This window comes from Corapipo altera, unplaced genomic scaffold (genome assembly GCF_003945725.1).
Source record: "Corapipo altera isolate COAL_440 unplaced genomic scaffold, ASM394572v1 52b, whole genome shotgun sequence".
NCBI classification, from domain to species: Eukaryota; Metazoa; Chordata; class Aves; order Passeriformes; family Pipridae; genus Corapipo; species Corapipo altera.
Window position 1 is genome coordinate 1,203,969 of NW_020884922.1, and position 25,183 is coordinate 1,229,151.

The 25,183-nt window shown below is 40.1% G+C and overlaps 2 protein-coding genes and 1 non-coding gene across 5 annotated transcripts in view; 1 reads left to right on the forward strand and 2 right to left on the reverse strand.

The window, feature by feature from the left end:
- MATN2 (matrilin 2) overlaps positions 1-17,012 on the forward strand; it is a 68,997-nt gene extending 51,985 nt beyond the window's left edge. Inside the window, exons 12-27 of one of the 3 annotated variants that reach the window (XM_027657020.1) lie at positions 258-380; positions 471-593; positions 806-928; positions 3,943-4,065; positions 4,151-4,273; positions 4,364-4,486; positions 4,651-4,773; positions 4,978-5,100; positions 5,241-5,363; positions 5,529-5,651; positions 7,348-7,761; positions 10,265-10,417; positions 14,321-14,392; positions 14,929-15,033; positions 15,267-15,362; positions 16,673-17,012. In XM_027657020.1, coding sequence (XP_027512821.1) covers positions 258-380; positions 471-593; positions 806-928; positions 3,943-4,065; positions 4,151-4,273; positions 4,364-4,486; positions 4,651-4,773; positions 4,978-5,100; positions 5,241-5,363; positions 5,529-5,651; positions 7,348-7,761; positions 10,265-10,417; positions 14,321-14,392; positions 14,929-15,033; positions 15,267-15,362; positions 16,673-16,725 — 2,123 coding nt within the window. In that variant the 3' untranslated portion in view covers positions 16,726-17,012. The remainder of the gene's footprint in view (positions 1-257; positions 381-470; positions 594-805; positions 929-3,942; positions 4,066-4,150; positions 4,274-4,363; positions 4,487-4,650; positions 4,774-4,977; positions 5,101-5,240; positions 5,364-5,528; positions 5,652-7,347; positions 7,762-10,264; positions 10,418-14,320; positions 14,393-14,928; positions 15,034-15,266; positions 15,363-16,672) is intronic. The other 2 variants (XM_027657018.1, XM_027657019.1) reach the window with 2 other exon arrangements.
- Positions 17,013-18,451: 1,439 nt separating this feature from the next.
- RPL30 (ribosomal protein L30) lies at positions 18,452-22,325 on the reverse strand. The gene is made up of 5 exons (XM_027657021.1): positions 22,198-22,325; positions 22,057-22,107; positions 21,076-21,221; positions 19,826-19,956; positions 18,452-18,617 (listed from the first exon to the last, which is right to left on the reverse strand). The coding sequence occupies exons 2-5, from the start codon at positions 22,075-22,077 to the stop codon at positions 18,568-18,570; spliced, it is 348 nt and encodes a 115-aa protein (XP_027512822.1). The 5' UTR covers positions 22,078-22,107; positions 22,198-22,325; the 3' UTR covers positions 18,452-18,567.
- LOC113953721 lies at positions 18,830-18,964 on the reverse strand. The gene has a single exon (XR_003529991.1). It is a non-coding gene; the product is annotated as a small nucleolar RNA SNORA72 (small nucleolar RNA).
- Positions 22,326-25,183: the final 2,858 nt, after the last annotated feature.

Genomic DNA, 25,183 nt, shown 5'->3' on the forward strand with positions numbered 1-25,183 from the left:
AGACTCTGTGGATAAAAATAATGAGTGGATAATGTGGATAAAATAATGTGGATAAAAATCTGTTAATAGCTGAACTGATAGACTAGAAACAGAAAATGTTCAAAATTTTTCAGGTATCAAGAGTTAAAAGTGTTTGCTGCCTAAATTTTTGTCCGTTTATTCCAGTGATATCAGTAGACCTAGTAAGAGTGTTACTTCTCCTTGCACGATATATTCACTATGGATGTGCTCTAACCTGATATCATCAATGTTCTCAGATAAAGACATCTGCAGTTCTGTTCACCATGGCTGTGAACACATCTGTGTTAATGCTGATGAGTCGTACATCTGCCAGTGTTATGAGGGATTTGCACTAAGGGAAGATGGAAAAACATGTAGAAGTAAGTATCCTTATCTTTAAAGAAGATTTCCTTTATAATCTGTGCATTTGTAGATATGTTTTAAATATGGCAACCTTATTTTTTTGACAGATAAAGATGTTTGCAATTCTGTTGACCATGGTTGTGAGCATATTTGCGTGAATGCTGATAGTTCATACATTTGCCAGTGCTATGAGGGTTTTGTATTGAGGGATGATAAGAAAACATGTAAAAGTAAGTCATTTTATGTTACTATATTTTTTTATACTCAGAGGTCTACTGAAGAAACATATTATTTAGAGGCAGGTCTTCTTATAGGAAATTTTGTCTAACAAAGAGGAGAATAACCTCTTTATTTACTAGGAGATTATTACTGTTAGTCTTTAAAGTTTTGAAAATGTTCCTATTCATGAAACTGTAGTAAATAAAATCTAAATTATTCCTAGATAAGGACATCTGCAAATCAATCAGTCACGGCTGTGAACATCTTTGTGTTAACAATGACGATTCATACACTTGCCAATGCCATGATGGATTTGTACTAAGGCAAGATGGGAAAACATGCCGAAGTAAGTAGTTTATGAATAAAACAAGAAATTTCGTTTTCCTTTTATTGTGATATTATTCACTGATTCGTAGTGGCCAGAATGGAATATTTTTCTCTATTTTTCATCAGACTTCTATGAAATAAGTATTGTTTAAACAAAAGACACATTTCAGTAAATCAGCCAATTTTAAGATTTGAATGTAGTTTTAGAAATGTGCGCTTTGTTTCCAGATTAAGTATGTTGACTTTTAATCTTGAGCATAGGATGTTGCTGCACTTTAATGGGTTGAAGTTCTAATTGCCACTGGGTTGCTCTGAGTATATTCATGCGGATTATGACTTGACCCATTCCTTATGTTAACTTCTTAGAATGTTCTTTTGTAAATGATAAGCAAATGAAACTCCTTCAGGCTTTTTATATGTTTTCTATTCTTTGTATAACTCTTTTCTTGCTCCCTTAAAGCCTCTGCTATTTATCAACATCCTTGTAGGGGCACCCAGGTGAAACAAGTTCTTCTAATAGGAGACAGAGCAGGGGCCAGGGTAGAGGAACAATAACCCACCTAATTCCTGTTTGAATCTACCTATTTTTTTTATCTTTTATCTTTTTTTAATTTATCTTTTTTTATGACAAAAGATAATGTCAGTCTCTGAACAAAATATTCTGCTAATATTTGCATTCAGTTAGTTATCTACCAAGATCATAAGTTGTTTTAAGATTCTCAGTTATACAGGTGTCCCACGCCTTTGTTTCTAAATGCATAAGCTTAGTTCTGGCTATTTTAAAATACATATGTTTTTCTGTTATCCAGATTCCAAAAAGAATCATGTCTTCTAATATCAGCAGCTGCTCTATTTTTTTTTGCCGTTCTCTCAAAACTGGAGTAACTACAAAATTCGTCAGTGATTATTTTGTAATTTCTCCTGGGCTGTCCATAAAAGTATTAAGTAGAAGCGGAGTAGGGCAAATTCTTAGAAAAAAAGCCACTTGATGGTCTCACAATTACAATTGATTCTGAAGGCCTTTCTAAGGCAGCATTAGTCCAAATAATGTTGATTCTATAGTCTGTTTCCTTAATCAAAATAAATACCAAGACTTCTGCCTTTCTGACTGCTTCATTGTATGAACAGCATGAGCTTTATGAAACAGCTTCATCATCAATTAAGAAAGATATTTATTTAGTTTTCCAGGATCTGTTTTTCCATAACACCAAGTTGATTGATATTAATGCCCTTTCTTTGGTTTTACTCTGAATCAAGTTCCACATTATCTGTTCCATTATTTTAATGAAGATCAATGTCAAGCTGACAGGCTTACAATGAACTACTCATCCTTTTAAACACTAGAACGATAGTATTTTTTTTCAGTGTGCATCCAAGGTGTTCTTCAGGCAGCTCTTTTACACCTATTTGCTGCAAATTATCTGTAGTTGCTGGTTCAAAAATGTATGTGTGTGTTCACTATGTGCTGTGTGACCTAAATCTGAGCTGATGAAACTCTTCTCTCCAACAATATCATCAGTAGTCTATTTCATAAGTTCAGATCTGAATACATAAAATTTTTAACATTTCTGCGTTGATTGGCAATTCTACCATTTCTGTCTATTAATTAACAAAACATTGTTAGAATGCTTTTTGTTCCTAATATTTAAATAACATACTCATACTACCCTTTATTTGGTTGGCCATGCACCCCCTTGTCCTTTTCATTTCAGTGTTTTCAAATTCCTAATATTTTCACGTTCAGTAAATACTGTGAATGTTCTTTCCTCCAGTCATTATTCAAATCTTACAGCTGTCTTCAACCTCAATTTATAAATTTTTTAACTACTCTGGCATTCTTTTCCAATTGTAAGACTATATTTTTGGGGAGCGTCTAGTAAAATCATTGCAATCATTGACTTTTTTTACTACTATTATTATTATTTCCCACCCGCCCCTGCCCCCTCAGATCCCAAAATAGTTTGGCTCATATTTGCTTTCAGCTGTGTAAAATTCATCCTTTTGAAGTAATAGCCATATCTGCTGCTGGTTTGGTTTTGTTTCTGTTTATAAACAAGAAATGGGTCTAAGTTGCACACAGCTGTGTATAAGCAGATGCTAATTTTTACTTACATTATAATTTCTTTTTTATTCGCTATGATGGAATCTAGTTTAGATTGCCATGTCTTAAATGTAATTTGTGTTGAATTAGAAAGTTGTCTTATGTAGTAGTTTTTGGAATTTTTGTTTTGGCAGCATGAGACCTCCAGGAAATTTGGCTCAGATTGAAGTTTTTGTAAAAACATAAGGTTTTCTTCACTATGTATTAAACCTGAAGAGTCAATTTGAACTTGACTGTCAGTATTGTTCCACTTTTTATGTAAAGGTAGTTCTCCATTAGAAATTGAGAATATTTTCTTCAGTTCGCAGTGAAAAAGAAACACGGAATGCTGATAGATGGCTCCACTTTCTTCTGTACTTTTCCCCCATCTATCCTTCTTGAAGAGGTTTTAACCCACTGGTTTAACATTGAAGTCATATGAGTCCTCCTATCAATTCTTGACAATACCAGTTAGATTTTATTTATTGTCTCAAATAAGTAATTCCTATTCTTTTTGGTGTTTTTTTTTTTATGCAGGCTCTTGGCACTGATGTAAGGATGTTAAAGAATTATTGTTAAATCATGTCCTGTGGTGTTTTTCCTAATTTCGTTATCCCAATATGAATTTGTGCTAAATGACTGTACTAAATTATTCCCTCCTTTCACTCTTACTGCTCTTAATGTAAAGTTCTCCTCCTTAATCTAGTCAGATTAATCCTAAAATGATTTACTGTTAGTTGAAGGCCATCCAAACCATGCAGTTCTTTTTGCTCAGATGGTAAAGAACTCATGCTTGATGTAAGCTAAGCTATCTGTCATTTAACTAACCAGAGATTTGCTTTCAGTTTGGAGACTTCCTTCCATTTGCTCAAGGGATTACCCCCACAGTATTTGTATTTATAAAAAAAAGTTTAACTAGCAAACCACATTAAATATTATCTAACTATTCCCAGGCAAGGATATTTGCAAATCAGTCAACCATGGCTGTGAACATGAGTGTGCTAATGCTGGTGATTCGTTCGTTTGTAAGTGTCAGGAGGGATTCCTGCTAAGAGAAGATGGAAAAACTTGTGAAAGTAAGTAGTCTGATACTTACCAGCATCTGTAGCTCATGCTTGTGTAGAAATGCATTAACCAGCAAAAGCTGTCATCTGCTTTCAGATAAAGATCTTTGCAAATCAGTCAACCATGGATGTGAACATGATTGTGTTAATTCTGGTGATTCGTATATCTGCAAATGCCACGATGGGTTCCTACTCAGACATGACGGGAAAACCTGCAGAAGTAAGTAGCATGAGAACATAGTTTGATGAATTACACATATAATCAAGGCCTCTGCTGATGTATGCTGACTACCAACTCTCCTGTTTGCAGACAGGGATGTTTGCAGCTCAGTTGACCATGGCTGTGAACAAGTTTGTGTGAATACTGAAGATTCCTACATCTGCCAGTGTCATGAAAAATTCATACTGAAGGAGGATGGAAAGACATGTAGATGTGAGTAGCCTGAGCATAAAAGTATGTTTTTATTTGAGGCTTTCAAGTGTTGTGGCTCTGAGTGTTTGCACACGTGTATATTTGTGGTTTCCAACTACTTGGGCTGGTTAAAAAAACTCAGCCTTAATGAGCCTCATCTCACAAACCCCATCCACTCTTCTCAGATAAAGATGTTTGCAACTCAGTTGACCATGGCTGTGAACAAATTTGTGTTAATACTGATGATTCCTATGTCTGCAAGTGTCATGATGAATTCATACTGAGAGAAGATGGAAAAACCTGCAGGAGTAAGTTATTTAATCTGTGGTTTGTACTTCCTGATCTGTTACTGAAACACACTATGCAACAGTAGTGTCTTATTTGTGTCTTTAATATAGAATCAACTTCATGGAAGTGAGCTTCTTCATGGAAAATTATTGCCATAATTCTTATATTTTGTGAAAGTTATTTACTTAGCTAACTGTGCTAAATACAATTTTCATTATTCCAAGGTAAAAATGTCTGCAAAACAGTCAACCATGGTTGTGAACACATCTGTGTTCCAACTGATGATTCGTACATGTGTCAGTGTCACAAGGGATTTATATTGAGGCAAGACAGAAAAACGTGCAGGAGTGAGTAGCTGAAACTTTTATGGGGAATCTGTTTTCCAGTCATAAAAGAAACAACAGACTTAATTTCACTCAAAGCTTGTTCATGCCAGTTTTGCATTTAAAAAGTGGTCTAATAAGGAAATTCTCTTAACAATTCTCAGATAAAGATGTGTGTAAATCCATTGACCATGGCTGTGAACATGTGTGCATTAATAATAACAATTCATACAGCTGTCAGTGCCATGAGGGCTTTGTCCTGCGACAAGATGGGAAAACATGTCGAGGTAAGTAACTAATCGTGTCTGTTAATCACTCTTCCTGGCATTGCTACATAAACAAACAAAGATGTTATATTCCTTTTTCATATGTTCTTCAAACATTATGTATGGAGTCTCTGAATTTATAAATGTGTTAAATAGAATACAGACAAATATTTCAATTTTTCCTAGATAAAGATGTGTGCAAATCAGTTGACCATGGTTGTGAACATACTTGTGTTAATAATGATGATTCATATATCTGCAAATGCCAGGAGGGATATGTACTAAAAGATGATCAGAAAACATGCAGAAGTAAGTACATTTTATTTAGAAAGCATTTGTTTATTTGATTTCTAAAATTAACTGACCTCACTTCAAAAAAATCATAGAATCATAGAGTGACCTGAGTTGGAAGGAACCTTTAAGATCACATAGTTCCAACCCCCCTGCCATGGGCAGGAACACCTTTCACTAGACCAGGCTCCTCCAAGCCCCATCCAGCCTGGCCTTGTACACTGCCACAACTCACTTCAAACATGAAATAATATTTGAAAGCCCAAAGCATATATGTGTGGAAGGAAGTGTTGCAAACAATTAACTTGATGCTCTCATAAGCGAAACGCTATCAAATTGGAACAGTTGTTTTGGTATAGCATCAAGTACAATTATAATTATTTCAAAACATCAGCAAAAAAGCCAAAATGGAATCTTATTAACAAGGAATGTGAACTTTAATCAGATTCATATAGTGTATCTTTTATCTTTATATACTGTATTTTAAAATACCATTAATTCTATTTGCTTGTCTTCCAACATGATATGTATTTATTTAATCTCTTAATACTTGGAGGAGAAATTCTTTTACTGGAATACAGTAAAAATATTTATTCTGCTAAAAATGGATGCCTTAGTTGAGGAGACTATGATTACCGAAATAACGGTATCCTGTCCATGGCTGTTCTTGCTCCTAACTAAAACCATGCACCATGAACTGCTGATCTACCTTGACTTACACAATGATATTGAGGTGGTTCTGATATTCATATAAGTTGCATTTGCATCACCTTAGTATGTGTAAGCCATCTTTTTCTCAGATGACTGCAGAAATGAATTCTTGGGCAGTTTTAAAATAGATATTTTCTAGAAAGTAAAGTCCAAGCTTTAAAGCTGAAAATTCCTTATTCCTTCATTGACTTGGTAACAGACATCTCCAGTAATTTCGGCAGCCAGAGTAATTTCTGCTGCACAATACTCTTTTGTATGGTGCTTTCAGCATTCTTCCTATACAAAGCTCTGAGATGAGGTGAGGTCAAAGTTTATTTGATCCAGACCAAGAAGCAAATCTTACATTCCTTAGTATGGAAAATTCTACTTGGAAGCTCCATTGATCAAATAGGAGCTAAGCATCTCTGCAGCTAGCACTTGCACAAAGCACAGTAGTCTGAAACTGCTGAAAACTGCCTGCTGAAACTGCTTTGATTTTTGCATGTGCACTTGCCAAAAAGTACAAGAACTCCAAATCTGTCAGTCTTCTGACAAACTCCCAGCTTTAATGGATAAACAGAAAAGGTTAATTGCAACAATACATTAGCCTTCTAATTACAAGACTGTTAGGCAGTTACAAGCAAAAAACCCCTTATCTAACCAATTCTCTCACCTATAGATTTTTAACTATTTTTTAACTTCTGCAGTACAAATTCAACTTCAGTAATTCTCTTCCACGTCTCTCAGTGCTGCTCATCTACATAAATGCAAAGTTAGCGTATGGATTATGCCTGGAAGAAAATTGTGGCAACTCTGTCTCTATATCCTAGTTAATGTTCTTCAGTTCTCTCCACTTAATAGTCATTCTTAAAACACATCTTCAAACATACTGGCAAAATTGGACGAGCCAGAACAGGGTACTTTAGATGATCTCTTGAGTTCATGCAGTCCGTGGGTATCTAGATCCCTTTCCCAGCTTTGTGGATTTTTTCGTGATCTGAACACTCTCCTGCTCATTTCACAGGATGCACTGAAGGCCCAATTGACCTGATGTTTGTGATTGATGGATCAAAAAGTCTCGGAGAGAATAATTTTGAAATTGTAAAACAATTTGTCTCAGGAATCTTGGATACACTTGAGATTTCACCCAAGGCTGCTCGAGTTGGTCTGCTTCAGTATTCCACAGAGGTTCGCACAGAGTTTACATTAAGGCAGTTCAGCTCAGCCAAGGACATGAAGAAAGCTGTATCACAGATGAAGTACATGGGGCGAGGGTCCATGACAGGACTGGCGCTGAGGCAAATGTCTGAGAGAAGCTTCACAGAAGCAGAAGGAGCAAGACCACTTTCAGCCAATGTCCCTCGAATCTCCATTGTGTTTACGGATGGACGAGCCCAAGATGAAGTCTCTGAGTGGGCTACTAGAGCAAAGCAAAAGGGTAAGTGGAAATGTTTTTGATATTTTATTCTAAAAGGCAAATACTATTAGAAATAAGATGTAGTAATGGTTTGGGTGTGCTACAGTATGTGCTAATCAAGAGAGCATTTGCCATGGGAATGTAGCTGGTACAGTAACCATTGAATCTTTGGTGTTCTCAAGAACCTTTGCTGCTAGGCACGTGTCTCATCCCTGGAGCGGGACCCACGGTAAGTGTCTCACCACTGGGGTTCTGCACCATGCCCAGGCAGTGCCATGCAGTGCCCTGAACATACCCACTAAGGGTGGACATTTGATACATTGGGAACACTGGGAACTTCATAAAAAATTCTAAGAAAACAATAAAAAAAACCCCCAAGCCCCAAGCTGTCTTCAAAATACAGAAATCTATCTTCATGAGAAATACTATGGTAATAATTGGCTATGTTATATTTTTGTTTACAGAATATATTCTGTATTTTGAATCAATTTTGTAATGCTGATGGTGTTCTGGAAGAAAGATGGGTCCTCTTTTCAAAAGGATATAGCTGTCCTGCTGTCTGTCTTTTTGTTTCTATGTACCTTATCAGGTGATATGCTGAAATGTGACTGAAAACCAGTGATTTTTAATTTCTAATATGACTGGGGAGAAATTCATCCTCTAGGACACCTGTACTACAAATCAGAAACTTTTAATCTGTTTAGCAGAGCCAACTGAAAATTTTCAAAAGTTTTCAAGAAAGTAAACAATCCCTTTCTTCTTTGCAAAACTTTTTTTTTTTATGAGAAACTGCTTTAAGAACCATGACTGATGGCCTACAGCTTAGAGAAAATAGACAGACTTTAAAAGATTCTGCACATCTTTTTTTCGGTTCTTGTTTTATTGACATGATACATCAATCAGAATTTGATATATGATTAGTATAGCATTGATCAGGACTGATACCTCTCTGCAAGGAGAAAATGCCCAAGGATATGAGAAGAGGATGTGCTAACAAGGATGCCATTACAATGGGTAAATAAACAAAGTGCATTTCAAAATAGTTTTTTCAAAAAACAATATTTATAGGCTAACTGGTGAGATGTGTGACACTACGTGGATGATTTAAAGAAGAAGGAAAGAAGCACAAGCTGACCTTCTTACTTGCTCAATGAAATGTCAACTCTGGGCTGTTTACACTGATACTGTAATGCTACAAGCCAAACTCATCTCCTGGGTAATTGCAGCATAGGCAATGTAGTAATGCTGAATATGAACCTGACCTTGAATACTTTATCACTGATACCTCTGAGTCTTTAAAAAAACCCAAATCTCAGCATGACTGCTGCATTCATCGAATTGGATACGTTTCTGGTGAACATTTGACTTTCCTGGCTAAAGTGCAATGGTAGGCAGATTCATGAAGAAAAGCGAGGAGATGCTTGTATTAAATGTTAAAAGCTTGAAAAATCATATTGTATTATGTTATCAGGCCCATGATTCTTCAGCGAAAAGGTTAAAGTTGCAATTCCGTGAGTGTGCAGCAGTCATTACCCCATGATAATAAAGATATCAAATCTCCTCATCCCAAGTTTTATCTGAAACCAACTAGCTGAGAAGGCAGCTTCTGCTCTTGAACCATATAAAGGAGCTATGAAGCTCATAGCAGTACTGTGAATCACAAATCAGTAGTGGTGGTTCACACTTCCTAAGCTAGAACTGATGTAAAGGGAAATGTTGTATCAAATCATATATTCGTGAGAATAGAAAAATAACTGCTGAAAAAAAGGATGTTGAAGATCACTATGTCTTGTACACATTGCTTGTTTAAAATCTGAGTCCACTTCCTCCGTCCCTGCTTTCAGAGTTAAGAAAACTACAAATCTTCATTTACTTTCTCCATAGCATCTCTGCTGGGGAAATACTTATCCTGAGCATTTCTGTTGTAAGGTTCTTTCTTTCCTAGCCCCACAAATAATTTGTTTTCCCATTCTTACCCTCCTAAGTGGGCCTTCCAACCTGCTAATGTTCTCTAGAGTGCAAGAATCTAGTCTGAATATGGTCTGAGGATTTCCATGAAACACTTTAGTATTTTTTTTAAAAAATACTGCCATCTTTCAGGATTCTGACCCTTTTTCTAGTATGTAACAGGTCTTCTTCCCACCCAATAATTAGCTTTATTGGACATATCCTACATACACAGACACACACAAACCAGGGACTTTCAGTGCAATTGCGAGGGTGAATTATGTGATTCTCTTTGATGTTTTGCAATAACTCTTTCTGGGGCCATTTAATATCAGTAGTGCCAGGCAACTGTCATCTCTTTAAAAGCTATATGTCAAATTACAGCAAACAAGTGAGTTTCTATAAATCTTTTAGTAACTAAAGCATATTAAGCCTCTTCAACACTGATGTTGAAGTTATGCAGCATATACCTTTCTTGTGCTCTCCCTTTCTCTCATATCTTCCTTTCACAGAGGAACAAGTACTTACAATTAGAACTGCTGAAGTAATAATTATGTGCAACTTCTTTTGAATCCAGGTATAATCATCTATGCGATTGGAATAGGAAAAGCAATTGAGGAAGAGCTGCTGGAAATTGCTTCTGAGCCATCATATAAACATCTCTTCTATGCTGAGGATTTCACAGCTTTGGAGGACATAAGTGAAGAGCTAAGAGCCCAAATCTGTGAAGGTAACAAAATTCTACTTTCCTTGAGATAGCAAAGGAGTGAATGCACACAGGTGTTTTCCTTTTTAGATTTTTCTTTCCTTTAATATGTGAGGAATATATATCATTAATCTATTACTGGGTAAAGGTATATAGAAATTATCTTTCCTTTATTTTCATCAAGGTTGCATTAAATGTACACTTCTATGCCCAGAAGAATCAATTGCTCCTTCCCTTTTCTATTTCTACAGTAATGCAATGAAGCCCACCCCACCAAAGAAGCCTGACCTACTTCCGTTAGGAATGTAGAAAAATAATCAGGGATTTGTAATACCTTAACAAGAATTAAAAAAAAATATTCTTAAGACCAGTGGCAAAAACCTAAACCACAGCAAATAAATCATCAAGACCTGCTGTGCCTATTTATAGAAGACTAAAAGTAGTTCACTGAGTATACATTCACAGCTACAAAGACTGGATTTCAGTTGTGCGTAAGCTCCAAGTTTTGCTCCACAAATGTGGACTGTTTGTTCCAGAAAGCACCCTTCTTCACTCTGGCACAAACAGCCTCTATATTACCTTTCCCAGCTGACGAGGAAGGGGAATGTGAGCTGGGGTGAAAGCTGTTCAGCCAGGGAGAGGACAGCCTATCTCTCCCACTCACATGTTCCCAAGACTCATTAGTATTTCTACATTCAAATTGGTACCTGAAGCAAAGTTCAGAAAGAACACTAGGAATAGTATTAGTCATAGGAGAATTGTGCAAGATAATTTAATTTTACTAGCTTTTACTTGGTTGTTTTTCTTGGAACTAAATGCAAACAGGTTTTGCCTTTCTTTTCATTAACATTACCGTGTAAAATTGGCTGCAGCACATTTCTTCCTCATACAGATGTCAAGGAAGAATCTGTAAAAAAAAATTTGAGGATGTTTCCTAGCTTGTATGATCTCTGTCTTTCAGTCCTAAGTCCTAGTTCCATCTTTCTGAAATACTAAATACTATGATAACATGAAATCAAGTCAGTTCAGTTAACCTTCCTATTAGGCAGATAATCTGCTGATGACAGCATGTCATCTTGAAAGGCCGTGGAGATGCCAAAGCCAAAACTACCTGCCAACCAGTATAATTCCCACTCATTAGCAAACCCCAGTATAATAATTCTCATTCATTAACAAGCCCCAGAGCTCAATGATGGAAATGCATTCTTCAGGTACCCACACCGGTGGTTAGTAACCACTTTTTTTTTCCTTTTATTACTTTATGAAAAAAATAAGTAAATCCTGCCCCTTTGTGGCAGTTTCTAGTCTGCATCTCTAGTAACTGCCTTAGCTTCTGACCTACTCCTCCTCTCTCATAACAGGCAATGAATGCCTCACACCTGTGAGCTGAGGACTCACCCAGCTTTGTTTTTCCGGACACTCCAGGACTAGCTATTGCTCATCAACTCACTCCACCAGAAATTCAGCCTCCAAGTCTGTTACTTAAGCTAAAAGTTTTGGGATGTTTTTTCCCCTTCTGTTTTTACAGCCTAATTTTCCCCCTCCTTTGCAACAGCAATAACTTTATTTTTACTCCAACCTTGGTCCTTAGCTGAGGACTTCTGAGGCTGCAACTTGTGAGGACAGTGGGAGATCCTGTGAACCTCATGGACTCCACTGACAAAAAGCCTCTCATCCCCAGTCCCAGCTGTGGATGCGCTGCATGTTTCCAACTAAATCAGAAGCCCTCCAAATATTTTTTGGGGTAAGGCTTTTTCCATTTATTCTGCAAGAAAGCATCTGCCTTGTAGAATAGCTTCTGATTACTATTAATTATTCTTGATGACTAGTAGTAAGGGTAAAAAAAAAAAAAAAAGAGAGGGTTTTTTTTTCTCTTGTCTCTTATTAAGAGGAACTCAGTCGGAAGGTTCCCATTCATTGCCTTGGTTAATGTTAATTTCTCATCTGACTGGAAGCACTAACGAGGCTACAGCAATGTCATACACAACACATACTCAACATGATTGTGGCTTCATCCCTTTCTGAGCATGTGCATTATGAAAGCTTTTAATTACATGGTCATATACTATTTTTGTCACCAGACCCCAGCCCTGATCATATGACAGTACTCAGCAGCCTGCTGGTTAACATTCTGTTCTCCTTCTAAATTGCAGATCATTATAAGTGCAGCAAATAGACACTGCTTTTACTGACACTTTTTGAAGGCTTCTCTTAATAAACTACCTGTGTTTTGTTACAAAACAGAACAGTAAAAACAAACTCCCCAACTTCAGTTGTTCCCCAACAATTTTGTTCACTGCACTGACTTCACTAAGGGATTCAGGGTGAGCAGCCTCTGTCACTACTCGTCTGTTTATTCAGCTTTACAGAGGCAATGAGATCAGAAATCTTGGAGCCCCAACCAGTTTCTGAAGCCTAAACAGAAGTTTCTGAAATGCCCAATTCCCATCCAAAACCGGAGAACCTCTGCCACACCTCTACCAGTGTATCTGTCTTTTTTCTGTCTCTAATTAGGTGTCCATACCAGCCCAGTGTCCAAATCTCAGACATTTCGGGTCAGTTCCTCTGCCCCTCCTAAACAACCCCCTCATTAGCCAGCAGCTCTTGAACAACTTCTAGAGCACATCATTACCTGACATCAAACACTCGAGGTTCATCTTAGCTGTTCCTTCCCTCTTACACTGGAAACCTCACCATCCATCTTTGCAGTTCATCATTATTTTGCTAGTCCTCACCAAGTGTGTTTCATTCCTTACCTTGTGATTTCATCCCACACTTCTCTGCCCTGAACTCGTCTTCAAAAAACTGTATTCCTTCCAGCAGCTGGTTCCCATGCAGACTTTTTAGACAGATAGATAAAAATATTGTAGTTCTGCCCACTGATCTCTGGTCTTCTTATTCAACCATTCATCTTTGTTCATTCCCTGATCCTCATGTTCAGTCATTCCAGCCCCCACCCAAGAGGATCTCATCTCCTTCCCAGTGCAACTTAGCACAGCTGTATGTTACTGTGCATCTATCAAAACTGGCTGAACCAGCAGGGATCCCAATAGCTATAGACCTGGGCGGCCCAGATGCATCTTCCATCTCCCTACTGCATCTTCATGGCACATCAGGAGAGTTTGCACTGTCACCTTTTACACTTGTGCATTTATTTTCAGTGCAGGAACTCTGGGTTCCAGAGGGAGGGAGCCCCAGATGCTCCATCGACTCCCTTGGCATGGTCCATCAAGTCGTGCAGTTGTTAACTACACGTTCTTTAGCTCATCTGAGCCATTAAGGGCTGCAAAGTCAGTCGAAGGGAAAAATGTTTATTTTCTAACAAAAGACCCGTTCTTAAGGAAGCAAAGGTGCCTCCACACTTCCCTCTGGCGGCAAGAAAGGGGCAATGCACAGCACGAGTGAGGTGGTTACCCCTACGGATAGAAGGGTAACCATTTCTCTCCAAACACCTTTTATAGACTCCACGCTTCTCACCTATACACTCCCAACTCCCTTATCAGTGTTTCCTATTATAAAGAAGAAAACTGAAGGAGAGTAAGAACCTTTTTCTTTCTCCAAGTAGTTTTTATTCTTATTCAGTTCACCCCAAAGGACTGATGGATGATAATGAAACATGCAAGAATTTTCACTAAAGGACACAAAGTAGATTGCTGTCATTTCAGATTGCTTCACTACTATTAATCTATTCATAAAGCACTTCTGGTTTTCGAAGACTTCCTCTGATAGTCTGAGTTGAAGGGCAAGTCCTGGAGTTTCCATCAACACTGGACCTCTTCTAAAATGCACAGGTATGAGGCATTCTCCACGTGTAATGAGAGACAAACACCAAGTTACTGGCAATAAACATTTCCATTTCTAGAGAATGTGAACATTTTTATTGCTCCTTTTGTGATACTGTTTCCTTTGACAATTTCTATCTACCAGCCTTGAGCAAGTCACCTCACCAGCAGGATCCATTGTCTGGCAGACTTCATAAGATGGGTCCACAGCCTTCAGGTTGGCTGTTTTCACTCAAGTGTCCTGCTGTCTCCCCAGTCATTGCTAAGCTGCCTCTTCACATCACCTTCTGTAGAGCACTCTCACAATTCACCTGGAGTTGTTCATTGCATTCCCCTGCCTCCCCCTCCTCCAAGCCACCCTCCTTTCTGCAATGTGAAAAATTGAGATTCACTGTAACAAAAGCATGGCTGCATGCTTCTTACACCATCCAAACAAATTACTTTATGGGGAAACTTGTACTTCAACACTGTACTTCAAGCATGTTCAGCTTTCAGTCACTTGTTTCTCACAGGAACCTTCACAGCTTCCTTTCCGTTCTGCAACCCACATCTTACAATCACGTATACAGTAAATACAGCCTAACAGCTTGGTTCCTTCATATCTTGGTGTCCCTAGTCCTCTCCATGAATGATCCTCACTGCAATCAGTGAGATTACTAACTAATTAAGGAGAACTCAGTGCATGTGAGCAGAAAAAAAATACTGTATAATTAAGTGGGTTTGATTTTTAGACTTTTGGGGGGTTTCCTGCAGGACCCGAATCAACCACAATAGCCATCACAGATGTCATTGATTGTCCACACCTTGCAATACACCACAAGTATCTTTTTGAAGGCAGTCACAGTCACTCAACAACAGGTAATCAAGTTACCTTTATTTAGAATAACCAGACTGCTCTTTCACTATTCAGGCCTACATATTGTTTACTGTTTTCCAGTATTTACAAAATCTGCCCCCAGCATTCCTTTGGATGCTGACCTGTTTAGAGAACAGGAAGCTTACTCTGAATTTATAAATCCTTATAATTTCCTCCCTCATCCTATTCGATTTATTAAGCATTTAGCCTTTGCTTGATGGTTTCTGTTTTTCAGCAAAAGCTTCAAAAGATAACGACCAGTGCAAATGTGAAAACCTCGTGACATTCCAGAACTATGCAACTAATGAAGTAAGAAAACTCATCGAGCGATATATCCTTTCAGAATACTTTTTACATTTAAGACAGGAAGGGGAGGTTAATAGAAACTATGACTTTAATGCATCAAGTCCAAACTGCATCCATAGCTCAAATCAATTTGCTGTCATGAAAATCTAAACTACATAATAGTTTCCAAGAAGCAAGGCCTTCAAGACTTGTAATCTGTCTCTCCTTCATAGAAGGGACCAAGATATTAATAAAAATCTTAAGTTTTAATAACCCCTAACAGTAAACACCTCCAGGGACAGCAAAGAAATGACTAGTCAAATTCAAGACTAACACTTGCTGCTTCTTCAGATGGTATTGAAATAGCATTTACTGGCTACAGGAGATGTTTCCCTTTTGAACTGCTTGGTGAGGCACCAGATGCAGTGAGTCATTTAAAATCATACTCCAGATGAAGAGGAATTCAGAAGACTGAGGTTTGATTAATTTTGCATCAAAAGAAATGCAGATAAAAATAAGCAAAGTGCAGATCAGTAGCTTCTGCCCCTTCCCCCTCCTCCTTAGTCTGTTTTTTCCAAGGGAAATGTTAGTGTAAAGGCTGCTGTACTATCTGTAACATCTACCACGTCTCAGCAGACAAGAGCAGCAAACTGGCAATACAATACATCATGCAGTATTTATGCACTATTTATGCAGTAAATTCCTGTTTTCTTCATGAAAGCTGCGTCTGTCTGATCAGAGAAGACATTACATCTTCTATTTAAGTTCTACAATTGAGTGCAAGATCAGTAAGCACTTATTTTCTGCACAGAAGAGTGCAGTGACACTAACAGTTCCTAATTGTGTGCTTGTTGTGCTCTATTCCACATCTGTCTGGAAACCACTGGCTTTGTAAAAACAGTACCTGACACTACATGACCATGGGGCAGAAGAGATCATCATCAGCAGCAGACATTCTTACTGCAGTCTCAGAGCTCCATAGAGTTTTATAATCTGTTAGTTACATGCAGTTTTCCATGTGATTAATTGGAACATTTTTTAAACAGCATTAAATAGGATATTTACCTTCCCTTTAAAATAGAGGAAAGCGATCAATAATCAGAACCACCCACCTTTTTAATAAGCTTCAGTATGAACTCAGTGTCAAGGTATGCCTGTTAATGAACAGAGCTTCACACAGCTTTCTCAACTCAGCTGATCAAACCAGAACACGAAAATATAGCAGAGTATTGTATTAGAACTACTGGAAGTCAAAGAGGAGAAACAAGAGAAAGTTTATGGACCAAAACAATCAGGCAGATGACTTTTCTATTAATGCATCTTAGCACTACCTCTCTTTCCTTAACATTTATGTACTCGAAGAAATGACGAAGAGAATGGAAGACTTGGAAAACAGGCTAAGATACTGACGAGAATTTAAAGTGTATGTTACACTGTATATTTATACATATAAACGTGTCAGAGCTATTTTCTTAAACTGGTTCAAAGTAAAATAACTAATCCTTTTGTCTGAAGTTGAAAAGAGTATTTTGGATCCCTGCATCTATATGCCATGTGTTGTCTTGCATTGATTGCAGATAAGAAATGTTGAAAATTTTATAAACAATTTAGTAACTAGCAAAAATCCTAATTAAGCAGAACTTAACTGAAATAAGCTATGCAAAATAATAAAATGCTGTTATTTTTTGAAGTGAAACCTCCATGTTTTGAAGTACTTTTAGGGTATGAATTCATTTATGGCTTTTCTGTATTTCCCTCCTCTACTCTGCTAACATTTTAAGCACCCAATCTGTGTGAATATATATAGTACTAGGTATACATACAGAGATAAAGAGAACCAGTGGGACAGCACTCACAGCCATTAGGTTTTACTTGGATTCTTCAAATGAGCAGACTACTGAAATCAGCTGGAAGTAAAAAATACAAATTTACACCTTTGCGTTCAAACTGTGATCAAAGTAAACACACAGAGGGGCAAGTCTGCTGGATTATCAGGGCATCAGAGTCTGAAATTTCCAGTACTTTTGCTCTTAGTGCGTCCAGACCATCCAACCTCTCCCTGCTGTCCCTTGGTCAGTATTCAGATTCTCTAACTTTCCTGAATGCAACTAATATTTTAATTATGAAAACATTCTTTGGTCAATACAGCTAGCTGCACACCTGTTTGTCAAACCAGCAAATTCCTTCCAGCCATTCTGGCCAGCTGCAGTGCCTTCAAGTTTCACTCTTTCCCATTGGCTGCAACTTATCCCCATCTGTGGTTTAATAGATAAAGACACCAGCACTTCCTCCTTTGCTTTGACGTGCACTGGTTTGCCTCTTTACTATCTCCAAATGGAAAGACACAACTTCATCCATTTTATAACAGAAGTAGTTGCAGCAGAACTTAAAGTGATCAAGTGATGAGCGTGCATGGATACGTAACAGCAAGCTTTGAAAGGTACCTTGTGCTTTTTGCACACTTTGGAATTCTGCAAGGTTGCAAGTACATACTGATTTTCATGAGGTGTTTCTTTTATCACTTGCCAGCAAAGCATTGGCACCTCAACAATCCCTAGTAATAAGGAACATCCTGCAGTTACGGTCCTGCACAAAACAGGCACAAATCTTTAAGATATCAGTGTTCTCAGCAATGATGACTTGAGAATACCAACTCATCTATCTCTTAACATCTTTGAAAACTAAAATAGAAGATACTAATTTAAAATCAGCTTTGCAATGTTAACTGGTATCTTACTGAAAGCAGTGTTACACATCTAGCAGCTATCCTGTTTGCCTTTTGACAGGTAGGTACTCTTGGAAGGAAAAGAAACAGAATAATGCACATTAGTACTCTGTGATTGGTTTGGTAACAATAGCGTGAATTATTTCAGTGCAAGCTGATCCCTTTTGGATCCCCCACCAATATCCCAAATTTGCTACTGTCCCTCATGTTATGCCTTGTTTTTGCATTAGCACTCCAAAACCAAACACTAAGGAAGGCCTAGCCAGCTGGGATTTGGCACCACTTGCCATTATCAAGCCTTCCTCCACTTACCTTTTAATTACCTCTCAAGATCCACACTTTCTACAGAAAGAAACAGGCAAGCTTTGTCCCATCAAGGTTATTTCTAACACAACACGAAACACAGCAGCGGTAATGAATCTTCATTTATATAGTTTGTTCCCAAAACCAAAAAAGGTATAATAGAAATTTTCCTTAAAAGATATCTGTAACCAGTTTTATTGTAGAAATAACACCTTTACAGCATTTACTTCTCACTGGTTTGTTCTGGCATGCTTCTAATGATGTCAGAGTCACCTGTAAAATAAAAATATATTGTTACAAAAGGACCCACAGAAGGTGCTTTCAGGAATAAGCCAAAAAGCAGGAAAATACCCCACCCATAAAAACACCACAATGATTCTAGAAAAAGAAAACAACTTAAAAGCAGTACAGAGAGTCTGTTTAGGAAAAAAAGCAAGTAACTGTATTTTTCTAATCCAAATACAGTATTTTTCCAGTAATTATGTAGCTGTTACTAGCATTTATAAAGCCAGTACTAGAGCAGCAGTCTAGTGCTGGAGGACACAATGCATAGTTTTACTCTAGCGAATGTCTAGCCTCCCCTGATCACAGCAATATCAGGACAGCGAGAATATTCGCATTAGGGTTGTTACACAGCAGCAGGATTTACTTGCAGCTCCCACCCCACCCAAAAGCAAACCTAAAAGTGACATTTTGAAAATTAGGTTTACAGCTACTATTTGAATACAAGCAAGCTAAATAAAGTTTTCTGAAGTAACAGTGAATTCAAACCAATGTCATTTGGGGAACATTTGGTGAAAGTTATTACAGAAACCATTAAACTCATGTGTATGTATTCTGGGCAACAAACAGAACAAGAGAGTGATTCTTCTCTTAGAACATTCTGGAAAGAGGCTGGCAAGTCACCTAATAAGCAGTCTATATAAGGAACTTGAGCAACTTTGTAGGACAAAGAGTGCCACCAAACCATAGAAATACACAAAGACTTTTAAAATAAAATGTTTACTATAATTTTCAATCCTTGATTAGCACCCATCTGCATATGGTTATTTTTGGATATATCGTTCTGGGAAGCAAAACAAGTCACAATCCTTTGGTTTTGATTAAGAACAGTCAAACAGGGCTGATGTAAACAGCACGTTGCATGAGCTCGTATCCAAGTTAATGGGTTCAGAAACATGTCCCATAAAGTTGCTTCCTAGGTACTGAAACCTCCCTAAGGATAGAGAAAATGCTCACAAGGTTCAGCAGTAAAAGGAGCTATGTACAAACAGAATCAGCAGTCCTTCCAGGTTCTAAGAACCTACGACTCACAAAAAAACAGGATCTTGGTCAAAGCAAATTAAGAATTAAACCTGATGGAAAAAGGCAAAGTGTGTCATCGCTCCTTCTCTTTACTTGCTCAGTGCTGCTGCTCACAGGAGAAAGGAGGAACCATGAATACATGCTCATTTGGTCCCTCTGCTGTAGGAGGGAATTACCTGGGTCGATGATGGCCAGTGTGCACACTCTGTAGTATTTTCCACATGCTGTGCCCAATTCAATGTTGTTGCCACTGTAATGGTGGACGCCAGTCTTGGCAAGCATAGCATAGTACTCAATCTCCGATTTTCTGAAATCCAAAAACGGGGTGTTACAGTACGAACAAACAATTCTGACTGACTGCAATACAGAGAGAGCAGCTTTAACTCATATCACACTTAAACCTTACACAGGTTTCCTTAGCACCCAAAGAAACACAGTTGTTCCTTGCCAGACAAAATCATCCCTGTGTTGCAGCTCAGGTACCCTTACCCAGACTTATGTTGAAGGTATGTAATAACAAACCCCTCAGGCTGCTCCTACACATGCTTATTTCTACACAGTAGAAACACGTTTTAGGTCTTGCAGACTTCTGAGAAGCTGTAGCTGTGCCAAAATGCATAAACAAAGATCAATATTAATGCTGATATGCAGTGGCCAGACACTGAACAGAGATACAGCTGCTGCTAGCTGAGAAAGTAACTGCATATTGTAATTTAAAACAAGAAGTCCACTTATATTCCACTCTCTTCTGGCTTCCACCAGGAGAGTCTAGCAGTCAATACTGTTTCTCAAGCACTTTTGGAATCCCCACTAACACTGGGGATTGCTGCCTACTGGAACTGCTGCCATTTCTCAAGCGTCAAATTTCTCATTTCCACATCTGCATTTTCTTGAGTCTGTTAATATCCCTTGACAATAAAAAGGGATATTCCACAAGGGATATTCCACAAGTGTGAGGAAGTTAGTGAAGATTTCATTCTCAAAAAAGCAACTCACTCACCAGGAACCCTAATTTATAACTAACTTGGACAGCAGATTTTGTATGCTTCAAATATTTTAAATCAATTATCGGTTTTTCTAGCTGTAAAATTATTTTCCAATACACTACTTTGAAAAAGCCAGGAATTCAGCCCCAATACACTCTCAGTGAATGCTAACAGTGTGAAAAGCCTCCTGTACTAGCTTCTCTAGTATGAACTCCTCAGAAGAGAAACCAAAAAAAAAAACAAACAACCCACTGGGAAGCATTTCAACATATCCAGACCTGAAATCATTACACACCAAACCACCCATCACTTTTTTTTCCCATCACTCTGGAACATGCCCATGAAGTCCTCTGCATTACCCCACCGCAGCAATTAGCACACACTGCATTTGTACGAAGAACTTGTCTCAGAAAGAACTGTTTTTCCAAACGTCTGCTCACCTCAAAGCAGGACAGTTGTTGGCGAGGATGACCAACTTGGCTTTGCCCTGCCGGATCATCTTCAGAGTCTGTTTGTATCCGAGCACGTATTTGCCACTTTTCATAACCAGCTGAAGCCTTGAGTTTATGGACTCCAGGGACTTTTTCTGAAAAAGACGTAGAATACCATTACTGTGTGTTACTTTGCATTTTTCAAAATCATGGAGAACATAAGAAAACAAAGACATTTCAAATACAAGCAGAACTGAAATATAGAATAAGAAAGGCCACTCAACCCGCTGAGTGTAAGAAAGCTTGTTGATAAGAGGTTGCTGATACTACGTCTTCCCAGCTTCAGAAAGTTTTCTCATACCTAGGTATCTTACAATAAGAAAATACATCTCAAAGCACTGCTGCTGCCTACGCAAGTCAATGACATTTGTGTGTATCTGACAGGCCCTCATCAAGCTCAGCTACTCAACTCCCAAGTAAATACGACTTCTGCCTTGCAAATCTAAGTCAGGTTTGGAGTCTGTCTCTCCCTAGGGCGCACAGTGGCAGCGTGATACTGGGCAGCAAAAAGCAATCCCGTGCTGAAGCTCCCACAGGTAAGGAAAAGCATTTGCAAAGACGAGCACGGCCCCTTTTAACACAAAACACAGACTTGTTAGAGCCGCATTAAGAGAAAGGCCAGGAAATGTCAGGAAATGGAGAAGCTGAGCTCCACTCGCATTAGGAACTGCGCACCAGTTCCCCACTCCTCCATTCAGCTCAGGGCCTTGTGAGCTGCCCGGGAGGGAACCCGGACACGGGACCCGGCGGGAGGGGCCCGGGGAGCGCGGCCTGTGTCAGGAGGGCACGGCCCGAGCTCTGAGGCCCCCCCACCCCGGCACCCCCGGTCCCCAACCCAGACGTGCCGGGCTCCGCTCCCCTTCACCGGGGCGCGGCCCGTTCCGTCGGGCCGCCGCCACGTGCACCCGGCGCGGTCCCACTCCCACTCACCGTCTTCTTCGCGGCCACCATGGTGCTGCCTGGTGCGGGGTCCGGCGGTACCTGGAACACAGTGGGATGGAGGGGAGCGGTCAGCACCTGGCAGCGCACCAGCCGCGCCCCGCGCCCCCCGCCCGGCCCGGTCCCGCTCACCGCAGACGCGCCGCCAAGATGGCCGGGCCGGCAGAAAGGGCCGCTCCCGCCGCGCACCGCGCGAATACCAGCGGCAGCTCTCGCGAGAGCCGCGCACACGTTCCCCGCCCCGCCCTTCGGCCGCCAACGCGCCCCAACCCCGGGCGGGCGGGAATGGGCAGGGCATGTGGAGGGGGCGGGCCCACGAGGGGCGGGTGGGGCGGGGCCACGAGGGGTGGGTGGGGCGGGGCCTGGCTGGGGGCGGGGCCGGCTCCTGTGGGCGCGCGGGTCTGCGTTCGTCCCCTGCCTTTCACCATCCGCACCCCTCCCCGTTCCACAGAGCGGCCCCAAGGGCCCCTTTACCGTCACAGCCTCCTGGGGGCTTCGGACGCTGATGAGGGAAGCCCCTCGCAGGAAGAGTCCCAGGGGCCCGAGCTTTCCATCATAGAATCACGGAGTCATAGAATGGCCTGGGTTGGAGGGGACCTCAAAGATCATCTCGTTCCAACTCCTCTGCCATGGGCAGGGACACCTTGCACTAGACAAAGTTGCTCAGAGCTCCACCCAGCCTGGGCTTGAGCACTTCCAGGAATGGAACATCCACAGCTGCTCCCGATGCACCTATTCAAAAGGTTCCTATTCAAAAGGTGCTTGTTTGACCCTTTCAGGGAATATATTTAAAGGCACACTCCTTCAGAACTGTGTGCAGTGTTATGCAGCTTGTTACCTCACCTGGATGTTGGCCTACAGAGAGCGTAGTCAGGCACCACAGAGCAGCATCCTGCCAGCCTGGCCTGTGCAAACTCTTGAAAATATTTTCAGTAGTATCTTGCCATTTGAGTACAATAACTTAACTTTCAACTAGCCTGTAGAAACAGATAATTAGCACATTCTACAGTATAATATTTTAACATGAAATCAAGGCAAGTTGTGGAGCAAAGATTTCTCTAAAGACTACACAAGTCTGAAAATGAAAAAGTCAGAAAAGGAACGCAACCTGTTCCAGTGCCTCACCACCCCCACGGTAAAGAGGGTATCTGGTATAATCCTACTCTCTTTCTGTTTGAAGCCATTCACCCTTGTTCTGCCCACTTGTAAAAAGTCCCTCTCCATCTCTCTTGTGGGCTCCCTTCAGGCACTGGAAGGCCATAATTAGGTCACACCTAAGCCTTCTCTTCTCCAGGCTGAACAATCCCAATTCTCATAGGAGAGGTACTCCATTCCTCTAATGACCTTGGTGGCCTCCTCTGGACTTGCTCCAAAATGTCGCTGTCCATCCTGTGCTGGATGCAGTACTCCTGGTGGGGTCTCATGAGAACAGAGTAGACAATCCCCTTGGGGACTGTCACTTCTGACAGAGAGTTGATGTGGAAACTTATGGGATGGAGAAAATAAATCTCTCGAGTATCACAAGGCAGTGGCTCAGGGGACACACATGGTGGTCTGACTCCGTGTCCCTGCTGTAAGTGCTGAGCATTGCCTCGGTAAAGCAACACCGCCTGCCTTCTGCCAGGCCTGGCAGACCCTACCTGCCCCTAGTTCTGCAGTAATCAGCAGCCTGTCCCGATGGGATACACCCCTGGGCTGCGCAGTCACGTGGGTTTCAAGCATGGCAAGCCACTAAGCTCAGGTTCAGCACTGGGCACCCTCAGTGTACCTCCGGGGTTTGCCGGGGCGATGAGTCTGCTCTCCCACCGACTGTGCAGTGTTCTTTGCCCACACTGAGCAGCTCAGTCCTTGGCTGTGCTGGAGTCACAGTGCAGGGAAACCTCCTCCTGCCCCTGTGCCCTCTGGAAACCATCAGCTTGAAAACTGTCTGGTTGAGCACAGACATGCTGGCTGTGAACACGGCTGTTACATGAGGTTCCCGTTTTTGGTCTGAGGACAGTTGTGGTCAATCCCACAGTGCTGTCCAGCCTAGCTGGGCAGAGAGGCACAGAGAGCACAAGCTCAGCTTGGCATTGCAGGGATGAGCAGTGTGGGTCTTCGGGGTGAGAATTTCGGGGGTTTCCTGTGATATCCCCAAAAGGAGGCCTGGGGATCCACCCACAGGACAGCAAGTCTGCTGCTGATGTGACTGTGCTCTGAAGACACACCATACCGGAAAGGCACCCTGGCGTATACATTTTCTCATGAAATTACGTAGCAGAAGAGCTTTTCTAGACTCGCCTGGGTTAGCACAAGCATGGGAGAGTACTGTGCTTGTGGGCTTTAGCAAGTTTGATGCCTTTGCTGATACAGGATGTGTAACAAAAAACTAAAAAGCCAAGCCCAAACATGTTGTATTCAGTCATTCTAGTATGCTTATACTAATAGACCTTATTTCAAATAAGGGAAATCATTCATTGCAATATACTGTTGTGCTTTTCTACTTCATGCCTACCTCCATGCTAACTTTTTTCTGGTCTATGATCACACACCTTACCAAAATATTTCCAACAGGATAACCTCACTGACAGGCAGCCTTTGGTCAAAATGCAAACCCTCATCCCGACCATTTTTTTCTGGGTAACAGCCTTAGGTTTTGACAGATCAGTTTAAGCACCTAGATTAATATCTAAGCTATTTATGCTGAGATAAAGATGAGATAAAGCTAGGTTGGAAAAAATGTCACCAAACTTAAGTGGAGCTTAAATACTTCAGGTAAAACTCAGACATTGGTCCATCTCTAATGATAAAGTTCTCTGGGAATAATTTCTATATTAAGCATATAAATGATATATGTAGTATATAAATAGTAGTGTAATAATGTTACATTTTGATGTGTCTCTATAGTATAATTTCTCTTACTGAAACAAAATAATTTCCATCCCTTTAGAGAGCATAATTAAATAAATTTTGAAGTACGCTTCACACTTTTCTTTGGCAGCTGAAAACTCTTTTCTATGGCTCTTTCTCTTCTGTTTCTCTTCATCCCTGTGCTCCAGCACTCAGCTGCATTGCTGTTATTCCTACTGTCAAACTGTGACAGTAGGAATTGCTTTTAATTCTTTATACTTTTACCCGG